The 18,848-nt window shown below is 40.7% G+C and overlaps 1 protein-coding gene across 1 annotated transcript in view; it reads right to left on the reverse strand.

Moving 5' to 3' along the window:
* LOC137433112 (uncharacterized) overlaps positions 1–18,848 on the reverse strand; it is a 129,552-nt gene that overhangs the window by 16,867 nt on the left and 93,837 nt on the right. The window contains exons 11-15 of the mRNA XM_068125570.2: positions 18,572–18,688; positions 17,936–18,151; positions 11,277–11,367; positions 2,676–2,928; positions 2,439–2,523 (exon numbers count right to left, since the gene is read on the reverse strand). Of these exons, the coding sequence (XP_067981671.2) occupies positions 2,439–2,523; positions 2,676–2,928; positions 11,277–11,367; positions 17,936–18,151; positions 18,572–18,688 (762 nt within the window). The remainder of the gene's footprint in view (positions 1–2,438; positions 2,524–2,675; positions 2,929–11,276; positions 11,368–17,935; positions 18,152–18,571; positions 18,689–18,848) is intronic.

Here is an 18,848-nt window from a genome sequence, read left to right on the forward strand (position 1 = left end):
GTGACTAGAGCTTTGACATGTCGTGTAATACTTTTGCATATCTGTGCTCGATTTCATTGGATGCACCCTAGGCTCTGTACTTTAATCGTCAAAATCCATGTATTGTTTGAGTTTTGCAACAATTATGAAATGCACAGATGATACATTCGTGATGAAGTAGATATTCTTGTGTTAAGTTTGAAATGCTCAATTTGTCTAACCATAGTGATATGCAGATATTGATTTTAAGAGGACAGTGTGGGATTTGATGAAAAAAAAAATTCTTATGTTGAAGGCTCCAGTCGCAGACTGCATAGTTCTCATCGAGGCCAGGCCTCAAACAAAAGAGATGAAAAGTGTATGATGTTTGTTTACAAGAGAGATTGAAACTAGCCCGGTAGCTATAGTTTGAGTGAGACAGAAAGTAAGACCAGCAATCCTGACACGGAGAGTGTAAGATGGTTCCCGGCACCACTTTAACTCACCTAAGTCAGAACACTAGTACTACCCTGAGAGGTTGGTGTCGATAACCTACTACCTAAAAAACCGGTCCAACCAGATGGATGCTTTTTAGGAGACACCGTCTCCTTACTGGATGTTGTCTGCCGGACAGAGCTCACCCGCCCTTTAACAGGTGTTGTTTTCAGTCCTGCAGGGCGTCACAGTCAGCCTCCCCACTGGCAAGCCAGTGAGGGTAGTCGGTTTAGAGTTTAGACCATGCGGCAGGTAGCACTGGGTTGCATGTTACCAGTGGCAGTCCAGTGACTGAACTGACCGAAGATTCTCAAATCTATATTTAAACATAGGGGCAATACCCCGGGCACTCACCTGGAGAATAAACAGTATACTGCACTGACTACAGGTATTTTAAACCAATTTGAATGGTTTCTAGAAGACAGAGCAGCATATAGAAGCATACTAACATAATCAATAGACTATCAAACAAACAAAAAAATACCTATTTTGGGGGGCAACCCTTACTCCCGCTCCAGCCCCCCATCCTGTATACCTTCTCAGACCCCAATTTTTCCAATGCCTTGAACAAACATTGGTACAACACGGGTTATTATGGTTGTGGTCAAGTTTCATCAGAATTGCATGTGTATATTCTGAGAAAAAAGCAAATAGCTATTTTGGGGGACAACCCCCCATACATACATCCCCTCAGGGCCCGATTTTTTTTTAATGCCGTGAACAAACTTGGGTACATCATGGGTGATGAAGGTTATGGTCGAGTTTCATTGAAATCGTGTGTGTAGTTTCAGAGAAGAAAGCAAATATCTATTTTGGGGGTCAAACCTGGACGCACTATGACCCTCCCCCCCCACCCCCCCCAGACCCCTTTAAAACTTCGATTTTCTTCGTGCCGTGAACAAACTTAGCTACATCACGGGTGATGAAGGTTGTTGTCAAGTTTCATCGAAATATTGTGTGTAGTTCGAGAGAAAAAAGCAAATATCTATTTTGGGGGACAACCCCCCCATATATCCCCTCAGGGCCCGATTTTTTTTAAATTCCGTGAACAAACTTCGGTACATCACGGGTGATGAAGGTTATGGTCGAGTTTCATTGAAATCGTGTGTGTAGTTTCAGAGAAGAAAGCAAATATCTATTTTGGGGGGTCAAACCTGGACCCACTTTGGCCCCCCTAGACCCCTTAAAATTTCGATTTTCTCCAGCCATGAACAAACTTCGCTACATCATGGGTGATGAAGGTTGTTGTCAAGTTTCATCGAAATATTGTGTGTAGTTTGAGAGAAAAAAGCAAATTCCTATTTTGGGGGTCAAACCTGAATGCACTTTGACCCCCCAGTAAACCCCCTTATACCCCGACTTATTTAATGCCGTGAACAAACTTTAGTCACAACACAACAAATATAATTTGTGCCAAATTTGGTCACAATCCATTCAGCGGTTTCAGAGAAGAAGCTTTAAGTGCTTACGGACGGACTGACGGATGGACGGACTGACGACACACCATCGCTTAAGCTCCCCTGAACTTCGTTCCAGGTGAGCTAAAATTGAAAATAGGTATTATCACTATTGAAGATATTTGAGTTATTCATCTTACTCATCAATGCGATTAGTACATACATTCCAAATTTTGTGAATATTAATAAAATTTTCAGAAAATACAAAGAATCAAAACCCATCTAGAATATGCAAAGCAATGACGTAAATAGTGATACTGCAGACATAAACCAATATAATCCATAATTAGCTACCCTTTAGGAAAGTCTATAATACATTTTTTTGATGTCCACAGGATACAAAAATACTAGTTTCAAGATTATCTGGTGCCTCAATTTTGTACCACTTAACCTGTCAGGCCCATGGACAATATGATCCAAGAGTGAACTCATTTCGATCAGAATTACAGGGTATGCAAGCCATTTGACCTGTGGAGATTTAAAAGAACAGGTATCAAAACAAACTGATGGAGCTATGAGACCAATAACCTTGTTCTGCAGAAGAAGGGAGTTCTCTGCCTGGGAATCACTCAACATTTGATCCAGCTCACACAAACGCGATCTTTCTCCAGCACTGTTGAAGTGAAGTAAAGAAAACAGTTTAGCTTTTCTCAAATTAGGAATATCATGCACTTTAGCTATGTGGACAAAAAAGTGAGTGAAGAGAGGGGAACTTTAAGAACAACATAACGTTGGAAAGATGCTCTAACTTCATAAGTACAGTACCTTGAAGCATCAGGGGAACATGTAGACGTGGAGGCTGAAACGCTGGTGCCCACACTGTCTGAGCTGTCTAAGCTCAGGGAGTCATAAGGCTGGAAACCTGGCCCCAGATCCAGATCCCTGGATCCAAATGGTACAGGAGGTGGTGGGATTGATTGAGGAGGATGCAGGGTTGCCCATTGGCTCTGAGCCTCAGCTGCAGCCTTGAGTCTAAGTTCTCCAAGTCTCCTTCGCTGCTCTTCAATTATCTGATCTCCTGAAAAGGTCATGATTGAAAATGGGTTGAAAAAGATTCAAAAAAAAAATTTGAGGAAAGAGAAATAGTGTGAAAAACTTTGAAAACTAGAGAGTTAATAGAACACCTTACCTACCCTACACAGTCTTGAGAGAGAAAAAAAAGACATGGGAAGGGTTACCCTCCCTTTTTACTTGGACATTAGCTCAGGCGTTGCATCGCTAGGCGCCTCCATTTTGTCTGAGTCTTGATATTCCCCCCCCCCCCCCCCCCGCCCTGAGAATGTAAGCGGCAAATTTAATTGGCTGGACCATGTACAATTTTGCAAAAAAAGTACTGCTAAACCTTTAAGTTTAAGCTAAGGTAAGTTTGCATATTCTAGGTTAGCTGAGCTAAGTTTAAGCTAAGTTAGTTTAAGCTAAGCTTTTGTTAAGCTAAGTCTTTGCAAATACAAACAAGGTGATTTCTGTTCTAGAGGGTTAAAATATATAATTCAGCTGAAATAAAAGAAAAGTTATGGTCTACACAATGATTCTCAAAGGGTGCATGACCTTTGACCCGTTGCACCCAAAATTTAATCCATTCATAATATTCTTCTTTGTATTACAGTCTATACTTGTGCCAAGTTTGGTTGTAATCCTTCAGCGAGGATTTAAAGGCTGTAGAAGAAAAAAAGCATTGAATCGGAAGTTTACCACCATCGATGCATTTGAAATATGGTACACAGTCTTTTTCACTACCTTATTTCACACTATAATTTAGTTCTTGTCTGTTGTTTGTGTCCTTTATGACGATCCTAAAAGGAATAAGTTTCCTGTTTTGAATGATTTTTTTTTTGACTGACAGACAGACATACTGAAGCAATTGCCTGAAGCAATTTTTCCAAATTCAGGGCCAAAGTACTGCTAAACCGCAGGTTTTCGAAAGTGCAAACAAGCTGGTTCGAGTTCTGCAGGGTTTGAATGAATGAATGAATGATCGTTTTAAGGCCATTTTCCCCGCTAGAGCGGGGGTTGGCCTTGCGGGCCCCATGACAATCATGGTTCCCTGTTTGAGGCAATGTTTTTATGGCCGGATGCCCTTCCTGACGCCAACCATTGGTCGCCTCTGACGATGCGCAGGGATACGGTGCACCTATTCTAAACCGGGGTACACAACGGGATCATTCATCCCAGCAAGCTGGTACTCAATTTTCCGACCTCGGAAGGATGACAGGCTGAGTCAACCCCCCTGGCGTTAATTCAGCGATCGACCGGGATTCGAACCCAGGATCCTAGGATCCCAAGCCGGCACCCTAACCGCTAAGCCAACACCAGGCTGAGTTCTGCAGGGATTAAAACACGGAATTTAATTGAAAACATCAACTAGTCCCTCGATCATAGACTGACGGACACACAAACTAATGGTTTTCCCCCGCTTTGCGCTATGCGCGTGGGGTAACAAAACACCGAACATCCAATTCACATACTGAGTGAGTACCAAGACTGAGTGAGGCAATTTTAGAAGCACAACGAAGCCTTTATAAAAATTGTTTTTAGAGTCTAACCGAGTTTTAAAATGTCATACTTTCAAAATGTAAAATCCTTTCGTCTCGTTTTACTTCTAAAAGTGATCAATGTTCGTGGCTGTGAGGGAGTAAGAAGACAACATTTAAATCTTATCCATCATGGCTGCTCTGAACACAGTAATAATTCACGCAGGAGTAAGTTGTAGACCTTTTCCTGAAATTGGCCATGTAAGCTGGAACTGAGACCTTCTGCTTTGAAAGTCTTTTTTTTTTAAGACAATCTTTCTCTGCAAAAATAACCTTTCCTGATAGGTGTGGTGATATAATTAAGTAAAAGTCAAAGTATGACCACTGATCTCGGAAACCATTTCATTTTTGACATTCTTGAGATTGTGACACATTTGAAAAATGAGTTTTATTAAATATGAATAAACTGCAGTTCGCTCGATATTAAACATTTAGCTTTCTCTGGGAAAGATATATTCATTTTCTCGATATTATATTAAGACAGTTGGAATTATTTATGATTCAAATAATGAAAAAGCACAACAGAACCACTCCTTATCCCTCCCAGGATGTCTCCTTTGAGATTTCATTTTTCACCCTCTAAGTGTTGCGGAGTGACAAATTAATGTCCCGGCAAGGTCATTGCCACACAAATATTTTGCATGTGTCGCCATGCTAACACCATTCCTATGGTAACACGAAAGGGTTTTTTAAATAAATGCAGTCAGGAAAAGATGACGCCAATCAGCACTATGACTTAAGCTCCTCATCACGCAATGGTCAAACAGCGCGTCACCTACCGCCTCCACCCCATGGACGGATCTTTGCAGCGTCGAATAGATAATGTCCCAATGTCATACAAGTGTCAAGGCTAGAGAATAGTCGACGATCTGCAAATACGCTTCTGTCTATCGGGTTCATCAGTAAGGCTCACGCACTCAACCCCCATCACAGGACGGACTGAGAGGACATCTCTCCTTAAGACTAGATTTCACTATTTACGCCTTTAACTGGTATGGAGCAACTAATTTGAGTCCTATCTCCACAAATGTTAATCAGCATGCACTGCCGACCACACAAATACCATTCCTGTGATTACACAAACAACCAAAGAGTTTTAAAATATTAATGTGATTGTATCCTTTTAATATTAATAGCAGTCTTGTAAGCCATCAGAAGTTCAGGCCTACCAAGGAAGGACTTGACACGCCTGCAAGATACCCAGTCTGAGGCTGACTTTGGAGGCCAGCTTTGATATATGGTCTGCCCAAGAGGTTGTGCCTGATGTTGAGGCCCATAATTGTTCAAGGGATTTAACCTCTTCCAATGATTGAGCAAGGAAGTAGAGAGGTTGATTCGCTAAATGATCCTTCCAGAGAGACAGGTGAGAATGTGAGTTTTTTTTTTGATGTAGAAGGCTCCAGGCACAGAGTATGTCATCCTCATCGAAGCCAGGCCTAAATAAAAGAGCTGCATTGATAGAAAAGTAAAGAATGAGAGAATAGTCTTGGAGTTTTTGAGAAAGCAGAGAATCTGCTTTTTGAAAAGGGGAAGATCACAAGTGTTTGGAAAGACATGTGAAGGTAAAGAGTTCCAGAGTTTGGCAGTGGAGGGGAAGAAACAAACATCATAACGGCCCACCCTTGAGTTGCCAATGGCCACACAATAATCATGAGATGTAGTGGCTTGTCGAGGATTCTGTGGTCTCGCTAATGGCGGAGGTATACAGGCAGCAAGTTCTTGGGAGATTTGGATTCAGAATTTTTGGATTGTATGGCATATCACTGATTGTACGTAGCAAGTCAAAGGTTGTGCCGATAACATAACATCCCACCACATCTCTAAAAACCTCATTACATAGAAACAATCTCACTCAGAGTTTGTAATAATAAGAACTGTGGTAAATGGAATCAAAATATTATTATACCAAGGTAATCATGCATGGCCAGGATGCTGTAATACCTGTGGCGTGAAAACATCAAGGAAACCAATCATAAATCATCAAAATCCCACTCCTCCCTCCAGATCTTTAAAACAGCTGTTCACCACCATCTCTTATCTTCCCCCATCCAAAACCTTGATCTTTTCTACCCCCGCTAATTCGCCCCAGATCCACTTTTCTGAAATACCAACTTCTTTCCTGGAAGTCCAAGCTGTGTCCATGTGGTTTTTACCTCTCCAACCCCCCACACACCCCTTCCCAGGCCTCCTCCCTTCAAGCCCTCTTCCTCCCACAGATCTCCCAATGTCCCTGCTCTCAAATGTTGTACTTGTGTGCTTCCCCCTCTTTCCCCATCTTGTCTCCCGCTCCCTTTATTTCGTCTTATGTGTCGTTTTTTTTTGGTCATTAATGTTAGCTCTTACATGAGCCTCGATATTGTATACAAAAAAATAAATAAATAAAAAAACCTAAGAGTTAGGTCCGTCGGAGGTGGAGGCATGTTGGTGGGATTGAATTGCATTCACAGACAGACAGCAGCTGCCATCTACCTGTCCGTGGGGTAGTGTTCTATCTGACACAATGCAGTGTCATCTGCAAAAAAGAAAGAGGGTTTTCCAGAGAGAGAGATCTTTTGATGGTAGAAGAGGAAAACGAAGGGCATGTCAGGTTCCACTGGGAGAGGAGATGAAATTATACCATTGAGGCCTACTCATTGACTGGGTGAATGGAGGAAACCAGTGAGCCAGGAAGGAAGTTGACCTCGATACATTTCTGAGAGAAACATAGCAGTAAATACTAAGTTCGCTGACTGGGACAGAATCTAAACTGATGGTCGAAGATCATGTCATTCGAGAACAGGAGAGACTTAATGTCGTTTAAGATGATTGCTTCATTGACATTACTTGCAACATAAAGCAAGCTTACTGGCCTATTGTTAAATACATTTGTATTTGACACCTTCTTGTGTACGGAAGTGATTTTGGCTGCCTTCAGGCCAAGTTGAAGACAAGTTGAAGCAACCAGAAAGAAGAAAAGCAAGAGCAGCAGAGCAGGATTTGAAAAGGTTCTCAGCAAATCTCCTCGGCAAAGGTCAGCACGGTCAAAGCTTTTTCAATATCCTCAGGTGAAAGTCACAATGTCCAAGAGGCAGTTTATTTAAAGGTGGGAACAGAAAGAGATGTGTTGAGTGCATGAGCTTTGGAGGCAAATGCACCACGCGAGATCAAACATTCTGTCATATCTCGACCAAAGTCTACAGTGGAGCAATGTGTTGTGAAAAAGAGGGGAGAGAGCACATACCAGAAACAGACTCAACTAGAACGGCACTCGGTAGTGCACATTCCTCCAGCAGGCTGAACAGTTTACATCTTGTATCCCACTGATAGGCCGGGTTTGCATCCGGACCTGGACCAAAATGCAATTGGCTTGTTCTTGTCACCTACTGAACTCATCCACTATGTTTTTGTCCAAATTTGTCCACAACTTTTGAAGTATAGTTTTTGGCCCTGTATCTCAATGGTGAAGAATCACTTAAAATTCTCAGATAAAGATCCGCATCTTCACCAAAATTGAATAAATTCGTCCTTGTCACACACCCAGCCATTCCATACAGTTTCATATGAATACATCCATAGTTTTTTGGGATATCCTGCTCACAGACAGATAAACAGTGGTGAAAACATTATCTCCATCCACCAAACCTCCATCCACCTTCGGTGCTGGAGGTAACAAGGTGCCCCAAAGACTAAGGAAGGACTATGTCCGGAGAGTTCAACCTTGCAATGAGCCAAATTATGTTTCCTGGCTGACTGACAACTTGTGTGGGCCTTGTGAAATGATACATTATCTAAAGTTGTTTTCGGTCAAGTTCACTTTCCATGAAGAGAAGGTAAGCTGCTTTATAGCAACTGCCTCACCACAAGACCCTCTGCCTTGAAGCCAAATTTTGTGCCAATTAACTTCATGTGAAATTATTACCCAAAGCCTTAAAATGGATATTAATGGCCTTGTCAAATGGTGATAAGCCTATCAATTCCATCCATTTTAAATGCTGAGCGTCAAGTTTCCTTGCTTGATGCTCAGCATTTAAAAAGGATAGAGAACGGACAAACCATAGGGCGGCAACCACTGCACATAGTATCAGAGTACGCCAGTACTCTCTATGTAGGGATGGCGCGGAAAAAAATGTTACTCCCATCTGCTACATACAAAACTAACGTTGGATTATCTTCTTTAAAAACTCACTTATGCTACATATGAGAGCCTACCTGGTCTGTTCAGCTGATTGCCGAGGTAGGGATCACGTTTCAGTTCTCCAGACCAAGGCAAAATCAAAATAAAGCAAAAAAGCGGGATCGGTCAAACCCGGGAATTCATCTTCTTGTTCATAATAATAATAATAATTATAATCTTCTTCAGATGGCATATTTCCGAGCTGCCTCTATCGATGGCAATGGTTTTGCTACCATTTGACAGAGTTTTACTTCCTGCAACATTCTTTGGTATTATAATTCTCATAGCTTCAAAGGATTCCATGAAAAGTCCGTAAAACGACATTCCTATGTGAAAGAATAGGGCTGGGCTTGGCGTCGCTATGACTGTCAATCAGCTTGATGGGGGCGGAGCCGTTAGACACATTTGCCTCCGGGTCGGCGTTATGCGTGATAATGTTATGTGGGATCAAATAATATCAGCAGAAATATCATGTCTCGGGGAATGCCTTGTTTTTCAGAGCTGGGCCTCTCTCAATGGCAATGACTGGAGTTTTACTTGGTGCAGAATCCTTTGTTATAATTTGTTTCTCCAGTTCATTTCTACAGTTAAATATTTACAGATACTCTCTGAGAGCATGTTCTCTCGTACTAAACCAACCATCGTAGTTTGACAAGGCTACGTCCTTCCCCACGCTTACTCGATCAACTCTGAACCTTGCTATGCGCATGCGCAGATAAGAAAGCATGTCACGTGTACAGTGTGTTTGACTAACGTCTTTCTGATGATTTATAGTGATGTATTTTTGTCTGGCGAGAATCTACTCTACTATTACCGAGGTCTTCTGATTTCTCAGAACCAGGATTTGGATACTACAGATAAATACTTATATCTTGTGTTGATAAAGTTCTTCATTGAAGTTAATTTTACAAAACTGTTATCAGAGAGTGCGCTGGCACCGTCGACTCTACGTACTAACGTAGGAGGGATGACGTGGATAAAAAAAATGTCGGCCCCACCCACTGATACAAAACAAAGGTTGGAGTATTTTTTCGTACTCTCATAGACGTTTATCGAGGACATTTGCATTTCGAGTGTATAATAAGTTTTATTGACACTTCAAGTAAGCAAAACAGTAAAACCCACGAGAGTGTCTTTCACGTGTCCGGCCATGCATAAATTCCTCGAGAGGCTCCGCCCCTTCCCTCTGTCCCCGCCCTATTGGTTAAAGGGAAACCACATCAGTTATTTTGGGCATTTCTAAATGCAGGTCATTGTGTGGCATGAGGCTGGATGAAGACATTACTCTTTGAGAAATGAGCAATAAGACAGAGCTGCAAGATACAGTCAGGGTTACGTAAGACAATATAGGAACACATGTGCAGTGTTTGACTCTGCTGACTAAGATATGTTGGCACTTTTCCTCCAAGATTGGGTATCCTCTGAGTACCATATACCATTGTGTTATTCCACATTGTAAAAAATTACAGAAACAAGTTAATAAAAAAATTTATGCTAAATTAAAAAGGCAATGTAGGGATGACAAACTACAGTCTAAAAAAGGTCCTAAACAAGATAGGGATGATGTTCATTGATTTAAAGAGTAGCTAACAGTATTGCCATCACATAACAATCCCTACATTCATTCGATAGGGCAGTGTAATAGATACTGTGTAAAATGGTGGAAAACCCCAGAATTAATTCATTTATACTCCTTTAAACCTCTTTAAGAAGAAGACCACTCATTTTGCATCTTCAGACGCACAGGGCCACGAAGAAAGTTGCCTTGGCTGGGGGGCACAATTCTGTATGGGTCACCACTCTGACGCAGGATACTCGAATGGCTCATTCTTCCCAGTAATCTGGTACTCATTTTGCTGACCTCGGAAGGATGACAGGCTGAGTGAACCCAGCTGGTGCTAATCAACGGCATGACAGAGGCTCAAACTCAGGACCTTAAGATCTTATGCTAGCCACCTTAACAGTTAAGCCAACACAATGCTTAAACCTCTTTAAACCTTTATTTAAATTCTTGAACAATGGTAGAACACAAATTGCCTACATAACTCTTACAAGAGCCATGCTATATATTTATTGATGAATAGCATGAAAGGGTATGGCATGTGAGAGGGTCAGTATCGGAGTGAAGAGGGTGCCGATCTGAGTGAAGAGGTGATCAATAAGGCCTCCATCTACTAGACTGCGACTCAACGTTGTCTTCGTATAGTACACAATTTAAGGGCGATTTTTTTTTGTCGGCATATTCGAGGCTTGTGGAAGAGCGAGTACAAACAGATCAGGACCCAACAGGATAAAAGTAACAGTAGAGAGAGAGGGGTGAAACACCAACAGCAGAGTTGAAGACCAAGATAGAGGGAGACTTGGACAAACAATGGGTGTGGGGAGGAATGGAGGGCAGGAGAAGATGCATGGGGTGACAAGATGGATAAAGAAGGAAACTCTCAGGAGGGAAAACAAGAAATTTGGAAAGAGGGGCGATTGGGGTGGGGGTTAACGTGGGTAGAAAAGAAGGGATGTATTGTACACAAGATCGCTGCAATAACACTAAACCTATGTTCTATGAACTCTCTAGTTGTTTTAGCATCTCACAATAAAGTTTAACTTCGTTTGTAAAACGATGCATTGACTTATTATAGGATTAGCAATGTATATGAATGAGCTGAAAACAGAAGAAAGCAGTACCTTTCTCTTTGAGTAGAACGTGACTCCGCTGTTCAATATCCCAAATTGAAGGGTTCATTGGCCTTGGTAAAGTGCTTCCAATTTGGGGAGCCTGCATAGGAAAAAGAGAACAGTGATATGGAATGAATAATGAAGAGATGCAGGGTACATTAACGTATACTAGACGTGCCTTCCGTCTCTTCACTGACGGGTTTAATCAAAAGACAGCATGTTGTCCTTCACAAACATTTTGCATGTCTATCTGTGAGGGTCAATGAGGATATAAAATGAAGTAAAACATGTGAAAAATATATTTTATAACATGTAATTGTTGTTGTATAGCCCCAGACAATTCTCTCGAATAAGTCCGTGGCACAGAGACAGCCGATCGATCTCCCAGAAGTGATCCAGAGATCCCCCACATCCAGGATGGTGTACCTCCGCCTTCACAAAGTCAGGGCCACAACCCTATGTGTCGTTTTTGGCCCTATCTCTCAATTGTGAAGAATCACTTTAAAATGTCAAACACAGATCCTAATCCGGATCTTCACCAAAATCTAATCAATTGGTCCTTGTCACACACCCGACCTGTCCAAGATTTGTCCATAACTTTTTGATATATCCTGCTCACAGACAGACAGACAAACAAGGGTGAAAACATAACATCTTCGGTGGAAGAGGTAATGAACTCTTCATATCTTTCTCTACAACACTGAGGATCATGGAATAACAAGGTGATGGAGGGCATGAAAAAAATAAACAAAGTATATTTCTGCACTTTGAACCTCGGATACCAGGATCATGAGATAGCAATGTGAGCAGATGGGAATTCCAATCTTTAAGCCAAGATTGTAGATAAGCAGAGCAGTTCCAGCTATGCAAACTTTCGTCAGGTAAACAACCCCGCAGGGCAGGACATGCAGGTGAAGACAAAGTATTACTTTTTTGTTTTTTAACGGCTAAGAGAGGACGCAGGGTTTGAGGATTCAGTAAAGAAATTAGGATTAATATAAAAAGAAGGGAATGAAGCAGTGAGACAATAAGCTTGGAGACAATAAGACAACTCTTGAGGACAATAAGCAAGGGAATTAATGATCTGGAAAAGAGGAGAAAAGAAGATGAAACACAACATGCAAAGAAGATCAGGGTTGAGTTGGTAACTTTGGATTTTGGAAGTTTAACCAAGACAGGATTACTGGAAGAATGCAGTACAGGGGATCCCTGCTACAAGTCTCGCTGCTATCTGTGGTTTCACATACCAGTTGGCGGTCGGGGGGGATGGGCGGGAGTTACCCCTGGAATCTTCTGATACCTACTCGTCCCCTATATACTGTAGCAACCGATTGCTCTGAAACGCGATACAGTCATTATACTTGATGTTTCACAGGATCGATCGATCTTGCATTTTTCGATTTTGGATCAGGGAGCCTCCCATGGGGGTTCCCCCAAATCAGCAGATGTCTGAACTACAACCTCAAGAGATGACCATCAGCCCACTCAGGGCTATTTATTACTCCCGCCAGGGAGTAATGCATTCGATCGTGTCCGTGTGTTGTGTGTGTGTGTGTGTGTGTGTGTGTTCGTGTATTTGTGAACAAGATATCTGGAAAAGTTCTGAACGCATTTGGATGAATGTTGGTGGGATGATTGCCCTTGGGATAAGGAAGAATTGACTAGTTTTTGGTGAAGCTCAGGATATTATTCCCGATCCAGGAATTTTTTGAAGGATTGTTTACCATTGGAAGATAGGGCTCATTTTTTTTTAACATTATCTTCTATATTTAACATTGTGATATGAAAATAGTTTTCATATTTGTTGTAAATAGTTTAAACTCGTGCTTCTGCGTTAGAGCGGTGTATTTTGTTAGCAGCGTCGTCTTCAAGGTTCTTTGTTTTTTTTCTTCTAATAAAGACATATTCTGTCATTTTAAAACCACCAAAGTGTGTATTCGGTCTCCCCATTTCATAAAATGTATCGTTTGATACGTATAATGCTTTAAAACTGTTTTTTGTTTTTTTTTACCTTAGAAGAGATATCAACATGAACATTTACCTCAGGGAATGTCAATCGCAGCGTCAGTATTTGATGAACTTATAAAGACTTAGGTGTTATAAATGTGACAAGCATGTGCACGGGATTCTTCCCAGAAGAATGAGTGGTCGCATTAGCTTGTACGACTTAAAATGAGCGAGTTTTGTTTTCACGTTTGGGCCAGTTTTACATGTTGTATCCCTAAGGAATGAAACGAACGTTTTCCTGGCTTACAATTTTATTTGAAGTCACACGTGCCTCAAAATACACTCACTTATATGGAATTGAACGCTGAATCCGAAAATGTAAGTGAAATTGCCTTGTTTTTTTTTTAACATTATCTTCTATATATATATCTGTGCAGTGTCTGTCTTGTGTTGTCTTGTCTTGTGTTGTCACTGAACTACTCCCTCAAACTTTTGTGAAATCGTACTATTCCAACTTGACCCACGGCGGGAGTATGCGCTCTACTGAGTGGCGTTATAGTTATTATTGCCATCACTTGATGTACAAGTGTAGTGATGACGAAGATGATCCAAGTGATAGGGAGAGTGATGTAGAGGAGGAAGTAATTCTTCAATCGACTTAATAGGCCATGACAAATGTTCACTGCTTAAAATACCAATTAAGATACTTTAATACTGTTTTAATCATGCCATGAATAGTAGGAAAGGTTTATTGGCAGAAGAGCTGTTTGATTTGTTTGTCTCGTGACATTTATGAAATCACACTTGTAAGGTTTGGGGTTTAAACTGGTTATCTGGAGGTGACTAATTCAACAGAATGTTTTAAAAGGTGTTTGTACATGTTTTTATACATACAAAGTGACATGATGCTAATATTGTATATGCATCTCATGTAAAAGTTCCCTCTAGAAGAGAAGAGAGCTTTGTCACATCTTTAGAAACACAGTTTTAGTTTACCATACACATTTTGTGATTATCTGTTTTTACATTACATGTTATAGTGGAACTTAATAAAGCACTTCTGTTAATGTTGCAGAAGAATGATTTTGTTTACATAATAAAAATCTATGCTGTCCATCACTTTTTATTGAAACATTTATCAATATAATATTTATTAATGCACACTGATTTAAATGCTTTTAGTGCCATAAGTGTCATTTGTACACAGATTTCTCTTTTATGTGCAAGTTTTGACAAAAAGAACAAGATTATTGTGATTCACTGAATTTTTATCAAAATTATGAGTTGTATTTTGCGTAGTGCCTCGGAGGTAGTGAAACAAACTCAAAATTAATCCTTTATCGAGCGTTCGTCCTACGGTGCGGTATTGAGCTGTTCACAAACAAAATACGAATGCATTGCACACCTCCTTGCTTTTCTTTTGTATTTTCTGTGATAATTTATTGTACCCCAAAATTAATTAATAAGAACTTGTGTGTCCATAATTTTTGGATTACTGTACAAGGTGGTAGCTCTTCATCATTCTCTCCTTGACTTTGTTGAGGCGAAGGCCCTTCAGATAAACCTAACGTTTTCTTCTGTATGCTGAACCTCTGGGTATCATTATTTGCCATTGCAGACCACTGGCATGACCCAGTCTTTTATAGTCTTACATCTGGCCTGACCCCTGCCATGTTCAATACAGCGTTAGTCCATCTCACCCATTTCCTTCCAATCTGAATCTGCTTTTAATTTTCCAATCCTTGGCTTCACCTCCAGTCCTTTGTTGCCTTGTGGCCACACAAGATGCCTTTTGATGACACCCTAGGCTTCAATGTTATGTGCATCAACATCCATCTCTCAATCCCATCACTGTATGCCGACCTGTTCTATGGTAACTAACTTTTGTTGATGTTCTATTGCTCATGTACACTCATTGATTTAATAAAGTAAGACAAAATGTGTAGAAGAAAGATATAAATAAACTGTACTTTAACATGAATCAAAAGGACGTTGGAAGACGATAAGAAAAAAAATTCAACAAAGCATATTTCTACAATATGAGCCTGGGATACCAGGATCATGAGCTAGCAATGTGAGCAGATGGGAATTCTCACCTGGACATGTGATATTGTGATAATATGGATGCACAGCCATGGAACACCAAATTTCCAGGAGTTTTCCAAGACAAAAAAAGCCGTTTTCCAGGACTTTAATATATGCTTTATGTACAAGTGTACATTGGATTTTCCAATGTCACTGGTACATAAATTTCCCAAAAAATTAAATCATCCAAGCTACTGCTTTTTGATAGAACGAATCAATATAAATGAATATTTGGATTGATTTGGGAAAATATCCACCTATATAAAATAGTGTGTATTTGTCTGTCCACCTTCATGACGACGATTTGAGTATGGTTTTAAAGGCCAATGATGTAACAAGACTATGTCTTCTCTATGGTCTTTTTTTTGAGGATAAAAAACTCGAAAAAAAAACATTTTCCATAAAGGAGTAATTATGTCTCTTCTATTGGAATTGTAGATGGTAACTTACAAATCGAGCCTCAAGGGTGGTGTACAGCAATGTTTTTTTTAACATCATACTAAAATACGCCATTTGGTGTCTGTCTGTCTGTCTGTCCATCTGTCTGTCTGATGATTTTTTGACTGCGATACATTCCGTCCTTACTCATCCAATCTCAAACAAACTTGACAGGATGACTAAGGATTACACAATGAAGATTGTAGTGCATTAATTTGCACCCCTCTACACAAGGGGGTTTTCTCCCCCAAGCGGGTTTTCCCCACCATTGCTGCCAATGGGGATGCGTGTTGAGGTGTATATCAATCCTAAGTTAGCTTTATTGTGGCGTTTTTCCAAAGAAGAAGAACCACCTTTAGAGGCCATTTTTCCCCACACAGCAGGGGCTGGCCTTTTTCGGGCACCGTGGTCCCCTTTTTGAAGCAATGTTTTACAGCCGGATGCCCTTCCTTCCGCCAACCCTGTTAGTCGCCTCTTGTGGTATTAACACGGAATTACCAGTGAACTGGTACTCAATTTGCTGACCTCGGAAGGATGACAGGCTGAGTCAACCCCCCTGGCATTAATTCAGCGATCGACCAGGATTCAAACCCAGGATCCGAGGATCCCAAGCCGGCCCCCACTAACCGCTAAGCCAACACCAGGCTCAAAAGACGCTTTTAAAAGCAAAACGAATGATAATAGTCGATAATAGATAATAGATAATAAATAATAATAGATAATAGATAATAGATAATGATATTAGATAATAAAAATAATGTTATTACAAAACTATATGAATACTAATGATATCCCACATCCCCAAGGTGTTTTTCCTCTTTGACCAAACGTTGTGCCAATGTTTATAAATACCTTATCATGGCGTTTTCATGGGAGCAACGGCCTCTACCAGAGGTAAAAATATTATAAACCACAAACATGTATGATTAGCTTTTTAAACAGCCGCTAATGCTGTTTATAACACAAAATAAAGAAATTTGGAGGAATCCAGACATGCGTGAGGTAAGTTTTACTTACAGAACTGAGCGAAGATCTACTGTAATCTATATACCCCACAAGGGTTGGGTTAATAGCATGACCCTTCATGTCACTAAGGTGGCGGCCTTTTGAAGCTCGCTCCTGTTGTTTAACACAAAATTGAAAGGGAGGAAGCCCCGGTTGTGCTCATTTACCAAGCAGCTAGCTAGCGCTTGCCAAGCCAACTGTTCCTTAATGGTTTTGAATGGAGTGCTTGCTCGAATGCTTAAACCACTTGGCGTCCTCTCCACAAGAAACTTGGTAAATGAACACACACCCAATGTTCTTGAGACCCGACCATAGATCGACTGTAATCTACATACCCCAAAGAGGAATGACCCTTCCTGCCACTCCCGTAGTGAGCGGGTGTACTAGTAACAATAAATACAAGGTGCACGGAGGTGAGATTCGCTGCACATGATGTGTAATGTGCGCAGGGTAAAACGAGTGTTCATCTATGCCTGTATGATGTCTAACAAATAAAGAAGATACATACACACACAAGCAAATAAAGAAGCTTCAGACTTTAGCATGCTTACAAGACTGTACTACCCATAATTTTTGATGCTAGTAGTGAGGCATGCTAAGTACCTACTTCATGCTTAATCAAGAGTTTCCGAAAGTGCTTACATCATTTATGCAAGACACATGAGAAACCATTTTGGCTCAGCTTTGATAAATCCGTGGAGGAAATTAAAATTGGGAATGGTCTCTTAAAGAAACCAGTGGAATTAACAATTCTGACTGGTAGCTTGGCAGATTATTTATTTTTGCGCAAGTTTCTCAATTTTGCAGGTGTTTCAAGGACTTGGATACATTTTCTAGGACTTTCAATGCTGGAAAATGCTTTGTCATTTTTCCAGGGCTTTAAGGAGTTTGGAAGACCGCGTGAACAATGTCATTATCCATTGGGAATGATCAGATCAGATGGGAATAGTTATGTGGTCAGATGGAAACGTCAATCTTTAAACTGAGCTCAACTTGTATGTGGATAGGCAGAGCAAAATTCCAGTTATGCACAGATAAACAACCCATCATGGCATGACATGCTTGTAAAGACAAAGTGTTAATTTTTTTTTAACGGCTGAAAGAGGATGCTGGGTTTGAGGATTAAATAAAGAAATTTGAATTGATATAATAATAAGGAAAGTGCAAAGGAGTGTGTTAGGCAATAAATGTACCTTTTGGAATCGTTTTTCAGGAAGCGGGGGAGGCAGAGGTGAAGCATAATCGAAGCATGACGATTGAGGCAAATCCATGAAGGGGGGTGACAGGGTATTTATGGAAGGTGGTGAAGGGGGGTTCACAGGAGGGGTGAGGCTAGAAATGAAGTTGGAGGAGCAACGGGTGAGCAAAACAGGAGGAGATGATGGAATGTCCTTGCTACAAACAAATGGCTGGATCGAGCGAAGAGAAGGGAAAGGGGTGGAGGGTGGTGTGGGGGAGACATGAGAAAAAAATAAACCATGGGAGGAATTAAACAATTAGTATGCGAAAGAAGTAGTGGGATGAATTGGTGTGGACAGGAAGGAGGACATAGACAAGAAGAGACAAAGTCAGAAAAACAATTCAGGGCAAGACGAAAAATCAGAAGTTAAATTCATCATTCAATGACTATATGTACTGGAGACATACTCACCTGTGCTTGATAACCTCGACCATGATCAGGTTTTTAACACAATAATTGTTATAATTGTGTGACATGTTAAGAAGGAATCGCTCTATTATTTGTAGATAACATTAAAATAGCAACCAATGTTGCCACAAGCATTTTAATAAGAACATTAAAATATACGAGCATATTTGATGCCACGCACTTCTGTGGAAGGTTGTGGTGTGGGGGGAGGAGGGGACAGGTGGTGTCGCGTGCTCATGATCCGTGAAGATCCTGGGTTTGAGTACAGAGCACGTATCTGAGAAAGTGTGAAGTAACCCTGGGAAAAAAAATAATAAAAGGAAAAGAAACAGGAAGACAAAGAGAGAAAAGAATAGCAGAATTTAAATGTTTGAACAGAGCAATAATTTGAGTACATTGAACAGGATTTGGAAAGAGTAGTTCATACGTACTTGAAAGAACCAATAAGAAAAGATGAT

Source organism: Myxine glutinosa, chromosome 1, assembly GCF_964187855.1.
Source record: "Myxine glutinosa chromosome 1, kmMyxGlut1.1, whole genome shotgun sequence".
Lineage (NCBI taxonomy): Eukaryota > Metazoa > Chordata > Myxini > Myxiniformes > Myxinidae > Myxine > Myxine glutinosa.